At 33.1% G+C, this 14,691-nt stretch overlaps 1 protein-coding gene across 1 annotated transcript in view; it reads left to right on the top strand.

Moving 5' to 3' along the window:
• LOC132720281 (1-phosphatidylinositol 3-phosphate 5-kinase-like) overlaps window positions 1-14,355 on the top strand; it is a 53,923-nt gene extending 39,568 nt beyond the window's left edge. The window contains exons 33-43 of the mRNA XM_060704380.1: window positions 537-598; window positions 1,348-1,479; window positions 1,803-1,898; window positions 2,794-2,890; window positions 6,312-6,391; window positions 6,987-7,090; window positions 7,553-7,681; window positions 8,429-8,525; window positions 10,311-10,472; window positions 11,629-11,697; window positions 12,093-14,355. Of these exons, the coding sequence (XP_060560363.1) occupies window positions 537-598; window positions 1,348-1,479; window positions 1,803-1,898; window positions 2,794-2,890; window positions 6,312-6,391; window positions 6,987-7,090; window positions 7,553-7,681; window positions 8,429-8,525; window positions 10,311-10,472; window positions 11,629-11,697; window positions 12,093-12,214 (1,150 nt within the window). The 3' untranslated portion in view covers window positions 12,215-14,355. The remainder of the gene's footprint in view (window positions 1-536; window positions 599-1,347; window positions 1,480-1,802; window positions 1,899-2,793; window positions 2,891-6,311; window positions 6,392-6,986; window positions 7,091-7,552; window positions 7,682-8,428; window positions 8,526-10,310; window positions 10,473-11,628; window positions 11,698-12,092) is intronic.
• Window positions 14,356-14,691: the final 336 nt, after the last annotated feature.

The raw sequence follows: 14,691 nt of genomic DNA, 5'->3' as shown, positions 1-14,691 counted from the left end.
AGCATGTTGACACTCTATTAAATTTGCTCTATTATTAAATAGCCTTCTATCAGATTTGTTTAAATAAATTTTGTTGATTGAAGGTGTGGATAACTCTTAAATACTTTGCACCAAAGTCTTCTCATGAAGTAATGGATAAATCTTCACCAAAATTGATATGTATCATCTTATAAAGGCTCCTTATCTAGTTTATCAAAATGAATCAAGTAGGCCCATTCCTGGGCTGTTGAACTTAAGAAACACTGTTAAACCAATTCATCTCATAACCCAATAGAAAATTCTTTACTGAAAAGTTTCATTCAATAGCACCATCCTTATTTAGTATGCTCAAATGTAACTAGATTTCTACTTTTGCTAGGATGATTAAGCTATTTATAGTAATATAGTAAACCTTTAACCTTTAATTGATTATTTATAACTTACCTTAAATTTCTTAATGAAGTTTATATGTCAGATAAATGTATATTGTCCAGATCATACAGTTTTATGGTATATAAAATATGCAATAAACTGTAGAACATCATTCCTCCTTGTAGACACAGCAAATCAGATATCGAGAATTCCAACAGACTTTCTAAAGATGAACAAGCAGAGCTAGGTAGGTAAATCTTTATTGTGTATGTTTGTTACATACATATAAGAATAATTCTGTAGTAAGAAATTAAGTTTAATCTGTGAATATTAATGGGGGACGATAACTTATTTGTACCAACAGAATCAAATGAAGCCAGCCTCAGACCAGGCTTAAAGTGACTCCACTGAGATTTTTTTGACATGATATAACTGGAAATAAAAATTTTTTGAGATTAATGTTCCATTTTAATGTAGGTCTAGCCCAATAAATATGTAAAATTTAAGATCATTTGCTTGCTCCGTTTCTCCAGAATGATTATTCTTATTGTGCCAAATGACCCAAAATTTAAAGACCTTGCAACGCTTTTCACTAAAATCAGGCAAGAATAGCACAGAAAAATTATTTTGACTTTAGATCAGAGTATATTTCTTAATTTTCTTTTGCATATTTTTCTGTTTTAAATGCCTATGCTGATCTAGTAAGGAATTTAAATTTTATGTTTTTAGGCTTATGAACCTAAGTGGAGTTCCTTTAATACTGTTGGCTTCTCAATTTTACTTTTTTAGCTCCATTATTTGAAGAATAGGAAGAGCTATTGTACACACCCTTGCCTTTACACTATGGTTCATTTTTACATGCTAGTTATTGTTGGTATCTCCATGAAGACACCACACACTTATTTCAGAGCATAATAGGCGGTCACTATCCAAGACCCATAACTCTAACATGGATTTTGACAAAATTATGGCCCTTTATTTAAACTTTTATTACAGCTAAGAGACCATCTTCTAGTAAATTGTCATTCTTCAAGGGGAGCAGTAAAGAGACAGTAAACAGGGCTGATACACTAGACTCTGTTAGGTTCCTGAATAAAGTAGACAGTACTGTACTAGATAGTCCACTAGGTAAGATACATGTACCCTGTGTGTTTATTTAAGAATGTTTGTCTCTTCTGTTATATTGAGTTTCATAGATTAAAAACAAAACATGATTTCTTAATGAATTTATTTCATTTTGATTGTGTAGGAAGCTATAAGCTTATAGACACACTTTCTATTCTGTTCCTGGAACCCAACAAGTACTGAGCAATGAGTGTAAAGTTTCTTGCTCAAAGAAACAAAGAAGATTACTAGTCTGATGTGTTAACCACTTGGCCATGCCGCCAAACTTATCACTTATCACTTTGGGTTTTAGCACTCTAAAGTGATAACTTGTTTAATTTTTTCAGATGAAGCAGATTTGTCAATGCTTTTACAAAGTGGGCAAGAGATCAATGATAAATCTAAAACAGGAAAACAAGCTCTAAATCATCATATAGAATTACGTAAGTATATCAACATTTGTTATTTTGTCAGTGAAATATTATCTTTATCTTTCGTTTAACTTATTTTCCCCTTTTTATAAGCATTTAAGAAGTAGAGGATTTTTAAATGAGTGCAGATTTATTACTAAATTTACCGAAAAAGTTGAATAAAATGGTTTGATGGGAGCCTCTGACAAGCATAACATTTTTTTATTCAACGAGCATTTAATTAAGTGTTGAATCTTCATGAATATAATATTCTATTGATGACATGTATTAAATAAGAACTGTTTTCCATTAAATGAGAGTTATTTTTCATTGACACGCTTATATTAATGTGCCTTAACACTATGTTTATATATAACACAATAGACTTCACATCAAGGTGTTATTACACTAGTGTTATATCGTTGTTATGACACTAGTGTAATATTGTTGTTATGACACTAGTGTAATATCGTTGTTATGACACTAGTGTAATATTGTTGCTATGTCTCTAGTGTAATATCATTGTTATGACACTAGTGTAATATCGTTGTTATGACACTAGTGTAATATCGTTGTTTTGACACTAGTGTAATATTGTCTTTAATACAAAATGTAAATGGGTTTATTACACTCTTGTGATAAAGAAAGAAAGAAAACCCATCGTGCAGTACAACGTATCTTATGGAAATATTGTGGTATATAATGTTTTGTCTGTTTGTTTACATGTAGAGGATTTTTCTCTGCAATATTTATTTTAAAGACACTTAGATTGTGAGATTCATATCTAACAATCAAGCATATTAAATTAAAGCGCTGGACGAGTTTATCGTAAATATTTAGCAGGTTTTTTTTATCTTGATAAAGCAACTTGATATCCAACGTCTGCTTGCCTATGGATAGTTTATAATTGTCATGTATATATTTACAGAGTTTGCTGACACCACTGCCAGGTTCTATTGTAAAGTGTACTTTGCTGATCAGTTCAGACATCTACGCAAGCATATATTTCCAGATGGTGAAGATGCGTAAGTTTATGTGTTCTGTGTTTAAAATATGTTATTATCATTTCACACCATAACCAACTTACATAAGGTCAGTAGTTTTACCCAGATGGCAATCATGTTGTTCTATAAAAGTAAATCACCATATGATCAGATCTTCACAGTGTTGGTGAGATTCACCAAACCCCCCTCCCCACCCCCTACAAAAAAAACACAAAAAAAACATACAACATACATGGGAAAGAAATCAGTTTCATTTATAATCTTTTAATTCTATCAGACTTACATTACATTGTCATGTTTATGCATAGTTACACAAAATCTTATCAAAAAGCATGCTCTCAGTTTTGAATGTCCAGTACGGTAATTTGTACAAAAAATGTCTTAAGACAGGGTTTTATTTTGCCCAGCAATAATCATGTTCAGTACTACTATGTATTGCCTTACACTGGAGCTGGTGATGCATCATTCAGTAGTCTCTTAATTTAATTTCAGATTTTGTTCCATTCTCAGTTCTTACAAATTCACCTAGGTTTACAATTTGAAAAATATTAATCTATGACACATAGTCTTGTCTGGCATACACTCAAATGCGTTTTATAGAGAACTTTTCCTCCAGTTTGAGTTAAAAATTTTGTATTTTAAAATACCATTTCCCATCCCTATTTCATTTTTAATTTTTTTCCACCTGCCTTTTCTCCTTGGTTTGTAAGTATTTATCTTTTTTTTTTTTCAAAAAAAAGGCCCTTTCCCTTTTAGTTTTAATGTATTGCTTTTGCCAGGGTCTGTACCAAATACACTGTATTGCTCTTCATCGAGAACGCAAAGTATAGACTTGGTAAGTTTATTTCTTGGACTTTATTGCAGTCTGCAGAGAGCATATGGATATTTGGTGAACCTTGGCAGTGTACATAAATGCTACCATTTCTATCAACAGACAGTGCATGTGGTTTAACAAGGTTCTTATCTTTGAATACGGCCTTGACCTTTCCATCCAGGGTCATGCTAGTCAGAGAGGGACAGTAACTGAAACTGTAGTAGTCAAGTATGTAGATTGTCTCATTATCGGGGCTTGCTGCGACACAGAAAGCTGCGTTAAACATAGCCGCTCCTGTGGAGTTGTTGGCAATTATTCTTATCTCATTACCGTCCATGTCTAAAACTCTAACATGAGAATGGCATGCAGCTATTAATACACCATTACAATATCGTAGCCCATATGGAACAAAGTGTTCATCCTTTATGATGATGTCACACCCCAGAGATAAAATTCCAGACTGTGACAAGTTTATAAACTGGATCATTTGCTTGTCTGGTATTGATACAGCAAACTGGTTCTCATTGATTCTTGTGAAGCATGTTGCAGGTATACCAGTCAACTTGGATGTGATACACCTGTTAACTGTGTCAATGGCAATTATAGATTTGGTCTTTTTATCCCAAGCAACGATGAATGTATCGTTTACAATAACAAGTTCAGGTATCGCATGATCCTTTTCATTGCCTGCAAATACGTCCAGAGAAAAACAAAAGATGAAACCTTTTTGCTGCTCAGATGTTTTTATCTGTATATTACCCAACTGTAATCTTTGTAGAATTCTCCCAGCATCAGATGAAGGTACATAATTATATCTTTCAACGTTACTTTTCTGTTTCAAGTCTTCAATTTCACTTGCTATTTCTTGTTTCATGTTTGCCTTGTAATCCATCATTGCAGTAAAAAGTTGAGCTGGATTTTCATTGAAATTTCTGACTTCAAGATCAGATTTAATTTTGGAGATCTTGTTTTGCAGTTTTTCATGCAATTTTACAGCATTATCAAGTGTTGTGTGGTTCCTGTTTCCAATTTCATTAATCTTTTCTGTAGTTTGTTTCTCAAAATGGTCAAAGTCTTTTCTCATTTGGATCATTTGCAGTTGGAGTGTTTCCATAGCTTTTTTCCGGAGGTTTGATTCAGAATGTCTGTTAGAGTCAATGGTGTTGCCACAGTATTCAAGTTCAAGTGACATGGAATTCAAATCATCACTAATGTCTTTTACACTGTCATCAATTTCGAAATTGTTTGTCATATCTGTTATACTTTTTACGTTGAGGCATTGATGATGTTTAAGTGGTATACACTGCTCACAGCAAACAATCTCACATTTCTCGCAGAAATATTCGACTAGTTTGTCCTCATGTATGCTACATTTCATCACACGAAAATCATCTCCTATATTTGTACCCTCCATTACTAGACAAATGCCATGTTTATAACTTAACAGACACTTTTGAAACACATGGATAGTATTGATAAAATTATCTGTAAGGAAATTTTAAAGAAAAGACAACAAACACCAGACCTCTACTTTGATTTTCATGTAGAATTTCCAAATAGTTGACACATAACACTTCTACTTTGAATTTGACATAAAATTCCCAAATAGTTGATATGAAACCCTGCTCATTTCAATTTAAAATATTTCAAAACAGCTTTTTCCAAACACCACTGCCTTTATTTATTTTTCCGTCTTTATTCTCCAGTACATGTAGCATTAACTCTTCCGTCTCACTAGATCTTTTCAACCAACTTGTAGTTTTCAGAAATCTGTTTGAAATATTTGCTATCCTATGTATGTAATACTATATATACGTTTTAAATGATTTTGCTGAATTCTGTTCTTTTCTCCTCTTTGACTAAATTTACTTTTTACAAAGTAAATTTACACCTAACTAGATATCTCAGTCATATTTCCTATGAACATAATTATGACAGTCTTACCAATATTTTGTTTCAGCAATGTTCTGACTACAGTGACCCTTTTTATATCCCTACTGAAGCATATTGTACTAAAACTGGTGTGCCTGTAGCCACTCCCTGTGAGATATGTTTAACGACCCCAATAATATCTACTCCAAAATCTGTAATTTAGACCTGTCTAATGACTTTAAAATCATACATGTCACTGACAGCAGTCTCCATTGTACTTGACGAAACAGCGATTGATGAATTGATGGAGGATGTAACCACTTTAGTTTAAAGCCTTTTAACTCTTACCATGTTAAATTGATACACTGGACATAATAAATATCCTGTTCTCAATATATGGTAAAATTGACGGATCAGATTTATTTACAATGATTTTAATGAATAATTTAGTAAAATGTAGGTGAGACTTGAGATACAATCAAAGGGAAAACAGTTACGAACTTAAGTATATTTTTTTTCCAATGAAGTTGAAAATTTTAGGTAGAATTTATTACATTGTTCCTTGTTCTTTTATTAGACCTCTGTTCCAAGATAGTTGTACTTTTTTCTGAATATATCTTAAATCTATTGGATATTATTAGCTAAAAGTTATGTTTATTATTTATTTCATAATTCCTATCTTTAGGTTGCAAAGGTTATTTTAAGCTAATTTATTTTTATATTTTATATACATTTTCATATAATAATTATTTGCAGGTATATTCGTTCACTGAGCAGATGTAAACCTTGGGAAGCAAAGGGAGGCAAATCTGGTTCATCATTCTGCAAAACAGATGGTATAAATATATCTAACATCTATTAAAATCCTATCTAACATTGGAGAAATTACATAATTTTCAGAAAAAAATTCTATGTTTTGCAAGCCTGAAATTTTTTGACATAATTGGTGATATAAAGTGCAGACATTTTATGGAATGATTCATTGTGAGTGAGTTTTTAACCTCTTAAAATTGGAGGAAGCTATTCAGCTAGCTTACAGATCGTCGTTCGTTCTACTCAGGTGTCCATAGTGCCAGAAATAAAATGCATGGAGGGGCACCTGAGGTCTTCCTCTACCAAAACACCTGGAAAGTTGCCATCTGACCTATACTGTGTTGATGTGATGTAAAACCCAATCAAAACAAAAAAAAAAGTCTTCTTCCCTCAGTAAAGCTGAAAAGTTCCTATATCAACTTGATAATGACAGAGTGCGATAATCAAAATAATTCTCCTTTCAAGGAAATACAAAAATTTAGTCTGTGGGATGCTCAGATATCTTTTACAGATCTTTCTTTTACTCCTATACTTCTGTGTAACATTTGTTTAAAAAGTATGCATAAAGTTTAGTTGTACCATTATTGAGTTACTTAGTAAATTTCTTTCTAAAATTAGATGATAGATTCATTCTGAAGCAGATGTCAAACATGGAGGTCGAGTCATTTGAAAGATTTGGACCCGAATATTTCCAGTATATGTCAAGTGTAGAAAAACAGCAGGTAAGTTACCAGTTAGTTTAACCTTTAACTCTGCTGGAATTGTAAGTGATTTACCACCGCCACCAGTATAGAGCCAGGCCAGCCCAGCTTGCACACCAGTACAGTCTGACCAGACTCTATTTACGTTGGCTGTTCACTTGAGCTTTTTTTCGTGCCAAATTTTCTTAATTTTAACAATGAATGTTTTCAACACATATAGATAGAGTGGTGTGTTTTACCAAAAAAAAAAAATAGGACAGAAAGCATAAATTCTGGTCTATAGTTCTTTTAACAATCATGTAAATACTTTGTTTATGGTAACAATCATGTAAATGCTTTGTTTGTGGTAATAATCATGTATCTACTTTGTTTGTGGTAATAATTCTGTGTGATAAAAAATGCTATTCAATTTTATGGCTTTTAATTTGATATAATTAACATAATGTTGTAAACAGTAGAGAAACATGTGATCTTATGTTTCAGAGACCAACAGCTCTAGCTAAGATAGTAGGTGTATATAGGATTGGATTCAGGAATCAGTTTACCAACAATGCCATGAAACAAGATTTATTGGTGGTGGAGAATCTATTCTATAACCGGTGTATATCCCAGGTAAATGTTTATACCTAACTTCAGGGCCATTACGGGCAAGTGATAAGGGTCACTAAATCATTTGGACTTCATTGCTAAGAGTTAAATCTAATCCTAACCCTACATGGATTTTGGATTTTTTCATAGGAGGAAACTATCCATCTAAATGTAACTTATGGAATACTGATGGTTCTACAAGGTGCCAGCTCCATAATCCTAGCATAATCCATGGAGGGTCACTGAGCCACCTGAAGTCTTCCTCAACTAGTAATGCTTGAAAGTGACAATAAATTATGACCGTGACAGTGTTGATTTGACTTAAAACATATCCAAAATATAGCTTTATACACTTTAACATGTCTGTATGATTAAGTATAGTGTGTTCTTATTGTACCAACAAAAAAGAGATCTGCCTAGAATTATCAAGCTAGCCCTCATGTATTGCAGATTTCTTAATGTAATTCCTTATAACCGTCAAGTCCCTTAATTTCATGGACATTAAATTTGATAGTTTGTCACAAAGAACATTTTTATGGGTTCTTAAATTCATGGACCGTTTTTTTTCCAAAAGGTAAAATGTAAATAATGCAATGCAAAATAATTTTTACAGCAAACAAAATGAAATTTCATTGGATCTTAAATTGATGGATTGACCTATCCATGAAAACCATGAAAATAAGTTCCCCACAGATAATCATTACTTAGCAGGATATGTACAGATTTAAATTAGCAAACAATATTAAATAATCTTATCATTATATGATTCAGACATTTGACTTGAAGGGGTCAGAGAGAAATCGTCTAGTGAAACCAACACGCAAACGAGATGAAGAGCTGGTACTCCTTGATGAAAACTTTCTAAGAGGTAAAATAAAATTTCTCAAGTTTATATGATACCCAACTGGTTAAGAATGTTGATGTTAGTCTGTTTCTCTATGTTTTTATACTTTACTTTTGCTGCTGTAAAAGGTAAACTCTCATTTATAAACATATCATTACAGCTATGTATTTTTTTCTGTGTTTGAACCCTTAAACAGCAATGTATTTACAGGGTTCGTACAGTCTTAAAAAGTGCTTAAATTTGAGTTTCTTTCTTAAAAAGTGCTTAAAAATGTAAAAAAGTGCTTAAAAGTCCTTGAATTTGATTACTCTCTTGAAAAGTGCTTAAAAAGTGCTTAAATTTGCTAAAAATGTGCTTGAAAATGTTTGAATCACAGAAAGACATAGTTATGATAAAAATCAACAGTTAACAAAATAAAAAAAAGATCCAATTTAGTATCAAAATCAATGAAATGTTTACTCAAGGTAACAGTAAGTGGACAGATTGCAGTTTTGAACTAATCTGTACTTGATGCACCCTTAGTTGTTCTTCTATAATGTTAGAAAATGTGTATTTAACAAAAAATGGTGAACAAACTATCCATCATAGGTTGAAGATTGTGTCAATGTGTGCAACAAATGTGCTTGAAAAATGGGAAATCGTGCTTAAATAGTGCTTAAAAAGTCCTTGAATTTTGGCATTGGATGTCTGTACGAACCCTGATTTAACCCTTTGCCAGCAGGCAGCAGTTGGTTCTATATATGCCATCATTTCTGACCTACATTAGTAAGCACATTTGTGCTGTGTGATCATGATCTGTGCTGTTTGTTCCCTATGCAATCAATACATATTTTGACAATTTTTCATAAATATGATCAATGTTTTTGTACAGACTGAAAAATGGACAGGTCCATTGAAGGTATTCAGCATGATAAGATTTTACCATTTTAAGATATTTTCCATGCAGTACAGGGTCATGCACTCTGCTAACTGTACAGTCTGACCAGGTTCCATTTTGTTGGCTGCAGAACCGTAGTACTGTATTTTGATATTGAACTCTTGAGATTTGCTCGGCACATACCAACAAAGACTGACATTGGCCGATTTTTTTCCAAAAAAACTGTTGGAAATGAAAAGGACTGTTCTTCATTAAAGTATTTATGATGGGTTGTTCCAAATTCAAAGCAAGATCAGGGCATTCTACTCTAGAATGGAATTAATCAAGGTTTTAACATTATCCACTGACAATTTAAATACATTGGTTTAATTTTTTAAGCTTAGCAGTTGCAGGAAATAAGATAACATTAGCTCAGAATGAAGGAGCATTTGTTTAGTAGATAACTTCAAAAAAAAATAAACCTTACATACATGTACATGAACTAAACAGCAATTACTTCATTTACAATGTTTCAGAATTCATCTTCTACCATTGTATAGTCAGTATGACAATCAATATACATGTATAGAGGATATTGAATGATGGTAGATTTTATACTTAATTTATTTAACATGTTGAATAAATCATATTATTCAGCAAGATCAATAAATCAAATATTGAAATGAATATAATATTCTTTTTATCACATTCAAAATAAAAACGGTTTAGAGATAAAAAGGGTCATTTTTCATTGATGTGTCTTAGATAGTTTAACAATAACATTAGCACGCTTTATAGCTATATTTGTATGTAACGCAAATGACATCACATCAAAATGTTATTACGCTAATATAATATCATTTTTTTAAAGATATCTTTTATTACACTTCTGCACCTTGGTTTATGTGATAAGCATGTATATATCATGTACATATTGTGTTGTATATTTTCAGTGAGTGTGGACTGCCCGTTGTATATTTTGTCTCATTCTAAGACGATGTTGATGCTGGCCATCAGTCATGATTCACAATTCTTGTCCAGTAATCTTGTAATGGATTACTCTCTCCTAGTCGGCCTGGACGAGCAAAAACAAGAACTTGTTGTTGGAATTATTGGTGAGAATGTGGTGTTTTTTTTAGTAAATTTTGGTTATTGGATTGGTGATAGACAGCTTGGAGTAAACTATTTTTTCTGTGGTGAATAGATATTATTTGGAACTCTGCAATTTTAGGTTTCTCAATCTAATTCTAGAGTACAAAAATATTTTACCACGATCACTTCATGGTGTAAATGATAAAGTCAACTGGTAATTTTTAGCTCACCTGACCACGAAGTGGTCAAGGTGAGGTATAGTGATGGGGCTATGTCCGGCGTCCGTCGTCGTGCATCGTGCGTTGTCAACAATTGGGTTGTTAACAGTCTAGCAGTCACAGTTTTGATTGGATCATCATCAAACTTTGTCAGAATGTTTGTCTCAATGAAATACAGATCGAGTACGATGATGGGTTATCTCGGGTCAAAAACTAGGTCACAGGAGCTAAAAATAGAAAAAGCTTGTTAACACTCTAGAGGCTGCAGTTTTCATCCAAATATTCTGGAAATTTGTCAGGAAGGTTGTTTAAATGATATCTAGGTCAAGTTTGAAGATGGGTCATCTCCGATCAAAAACTAGGTCACAGGAGCTAAAAATAGAAAAATCTTTTTAACACTCTAGTGGCTGCAGTTTTGATCCAAATTTCCTGGAAATTGGTCAGGAAGGTTGTTTTGATGATTTCTAGGTCAAGTTTGAATATGGGTTGTGTCCGGTCAAAAATTAGGTCACATTGCCCAAATATGGAAAAATCTTTATAACACACTTGAGGTCACATGTTTGACTCAGTTGTCATCAAACTTGGCCATGATGCTTGTTTTAGACATTGCTTGGATGCGGTTGTGTCAGGTGAGCGATCCAGGGCCATCATGACCCTTTTGTTTAGCTGTACTAGAGGAGAAATCCCCATCTATCCATCTTTGCATTATTTTTGATAGATTAAGGTACTTAACTATTAGGATGTACAGCTACTGTTAAATGTTTTATTTTGGAAACAGAGATGATTATGTAAAAAAAATATATATATGAAATTTTGTCATCTACATATAAATTTTCTGATACTTAAGTTATGCTGTTCATTGAGTTACAAAGTAAGATAAAAGTGAAGATACAAAGTAAATAAATAAGTTGTTTATTTCAAATAAATAATGAACATTGAAACGCTGTTTTGATGTTTACAGATTATATAAGGACTTTTACCTGGGACAAGAAGTTGGAGACTATCATAAAGACAAATTTTGGTGGGCAAGGTAAGATTTTTCTTTATCATTGACTTTTCCTCTTACATGAATACAGGTTTGAAAATCTGTATAGGCTATCTAGCTAATCACACAGGGAGTTAAATATTGATAAAATATTAATTAAGACCGTGCAATCAGTGAATTTTTCACCTTACATAACAAAGGCCTATGTAAAGGCTTTTCCAAATGGTTTTTTTTTTTTTAAAAACCCATGCAGTCTTAAAAAAAGTCTGATCTTACACCAGCTTTTTTTACTTCTAAAATTAGCAATTTTAGCAATTTTTTCCTTCCTAATTAATTGATAAAAACAATTGTCTCAAATAATGTCTTAAATGATAACATATAAAATACATGTAACTCCAAATATGACTTTAAAGAGATAACTAGTGTATTTTTTCTCACAGGTAAAATGCCTACAGTTGTCTCCCCTGAAGTGTACCGGACAAGATTCCTGGACGCCATGGCCAAGTATTTTCTCCCTGTACCTGACCAGTGGACAGGTCTTGGAAGAGACGTTGACAGCTAGAGGTTAAAGATGGGAGTTCGAAACTGAAGTTTTTTTTACTGGCCTTGTGGACATATCTTTGATATTGAGCTGGAAACTGAAGTTTTTTTCCTGGACTTTTGGACATATCTTTGATACTTTTTTAACTCATTTGAATTTCAACAATCTTTACTGAAAGTATTCCTTATTAAGCAAGTCAACTAGCTTTGTTATAAAATTAGGATATGTGAACAGGATAATAATGATAATCTATATTGTTATTCAGGAATCATTCACATTCCATAAAATTGAAAACATTCACCATATTTATGCTTTTACTGCTAGAAGATATGATTACAAGTTACATACCTTTGCCGCTGGTAGTTATGGTTACTTACATACCATTGCTGCTAGTATAGAACCATGCCAGTCAATATATTTGTCTGACCTGATTCTATTTTTAGCCATTTGCTGTTCCAAATTTAAAACAGGGCATGCATTTTTATACAAATTCAGCAGGGATTGCGTGTTCAAGCCCGATTGTGGTCATGAGACTTCCAAACATGTTTCCTCATTCTGGTTAGTTCCAGAAAGCTGTCTCAAAAGTTGTTTCAAATATGCTACAAGATTTTTTCACTATCAGGAGGTGTTTTGATGTGATGGGACTGGAAATATTTTTTTCTTTTAAATTTATATATCATTAATGTTGGTCTGGACCAAAAAACTTATATGCATAAATTCAGAGCATTCACTCATTGCATTACATCCATGTTTTTCCAGAATAAGTAATAGAATTATGAAAAATGATTCAAAATTGAAAACTGCATAAGGCTCAGATAAGCACAGAATAACATTTTTTATTTAATTCAAACAAATTTTTTAGCTCACCTGTCACAAAGTGACAGGGTGAGCTTTTGTGATCGCTTTTCGTCCGGCGTCCGTCCGGCGTCCGTCCGTCCGTAAACTTTTACTTTAAATGACATCTCCTCATAAACCACTAAGCCAATTTCATCCAAACTTCACAGGAATGTTCCTTTGGTGGTCACCTTTAAAAATTGTTCAAAGAATTTAATTCCATGCAGAACTCTGGTTGCCATGGCAACCGAAAGAAAAAACTTTAAATATCTTCTTTTAAAAAACCATAAGAGCTAGAGCTTAGATATTTGGCATGAAACATCTTCTAGTGAGTGTCTACCAAGTTTGTTCAAATAAAAGCCCTGGGGTCAAAATTGGCCCCGCCCCGGGGGGTCATTGATTTTCCCTATATGCATATAGTAAAAACTTAAAAAATCTTCTTTTAAAGAACCCAAAGAGCTAGAGCTAAGATATTTAGCATGAAACATGTTCTAATGGGTGTCTACCAAGTTTGTTCAAATAAAAGCCCTGGGGTGAAAATTGGCCCCGCCCCGGGGGTCATTGATTTTCCCTATAATTATGCATATAGTAAAAACTTAAAAAATCTTCTTTTAAAAAACCCATAGAGTTAGAGCTAAGATATTTAGCATGAATCATCTTCTAATAAGTGTCTACCAAGTTTGTTCAAATAAAAGCCCTGGGGTCAAAATTGGCCCCGCCCCGGGGGGTCATTGATTTTCCCTATATGCATATAGTAAAAACTTAAAAAATCTTCTTTTAAAGAACCCAAAGAGCTAGAGCTAAGATATTTAGCATGAAACATGTTCTAATGGGTGTCTACCAAGTTTGTTCAAATAAAAGCCCTGGGGTGAAAATTGGCCCCGCCCCGGGGGTCATTGATTTTCCCTATATGCATATAGTAAAAACTTAAAAATCTTCTTTTAAACAACTCAAAGAGCTAGAGCTTAGATATTTGGCATGAAACATCTTCTAGTGTGTGTCTACCAAGTTTGTTCAAATAAAAGCCCTGGGGTCAAAATTGGCCCCGCCCCGGGGGGTCATTGATTTTCCCTATTTGCATATAGTAAAAACTTAAAAAATCTTCTTTTAAAGAACCCAAAGAGCTAGAGCTTAAATGTTTAGCATAAAGCATGTTCTAATGGGTGTCTACCAAGTTTGTTCAAATAAAAGCCCTGGGGTCAAAATTGGCCCCGCCCCGGGGGGTCATTGATTTTCCCTATATGCATATAGTAAAAACTTAAAAAATCTTCTTTTAAAGAACTCAAAGAGCTATGGCTAAGATATTGAGCATCAAACATGTTCTAATAGGTGTCTACCAAGTTTGTTCAAATACAAGCCCAGGGGTCAAAATTGGCCCCGCCCCGGGGGTCATTGATTTTCTTTATATGTGTTTAGCTAAAACTTTAAATCTTCTTTGAAAAAACCCAAATAGCTAGAGTTTAGATATTAAGCATGAAACATCTTCTAGTAAGTGTCTACAAAGTTTGTTCAAATAAAAGCCCTGGGGTCAAAACTGGCCCGGCCCCAGGGGTGTCATTGTTTTAAACTATATGTGTATAGTAAAAACTTTAAAAAAATCTTCTTTTAAAAAGCCCAATGAGCTAGAGCTTAAATGTTTAGCATGAAACATCTTCTTATGGGTG

The sequence above is a fragment of the Ruditapes philippinarum genome, unplaced genomic scaffold, assembly GCF_026571515.1.
Source record: "Ruditapes philippinarum isolate M1 unplaced genomic scaffold, ASM2657151v2 ctg5360_1_1_1_1, whole genome shotgun sequence".
Taxonomy (NCBI): Eukaryota; Metazoa; Mollusca; class Bivalvia; order Venerida; family Veneridae; genus Ruditapes; species Ruditapes philippinarum.
This window is presented reverse-complemented; position numbering and strand designations above follow the sequence as displayed.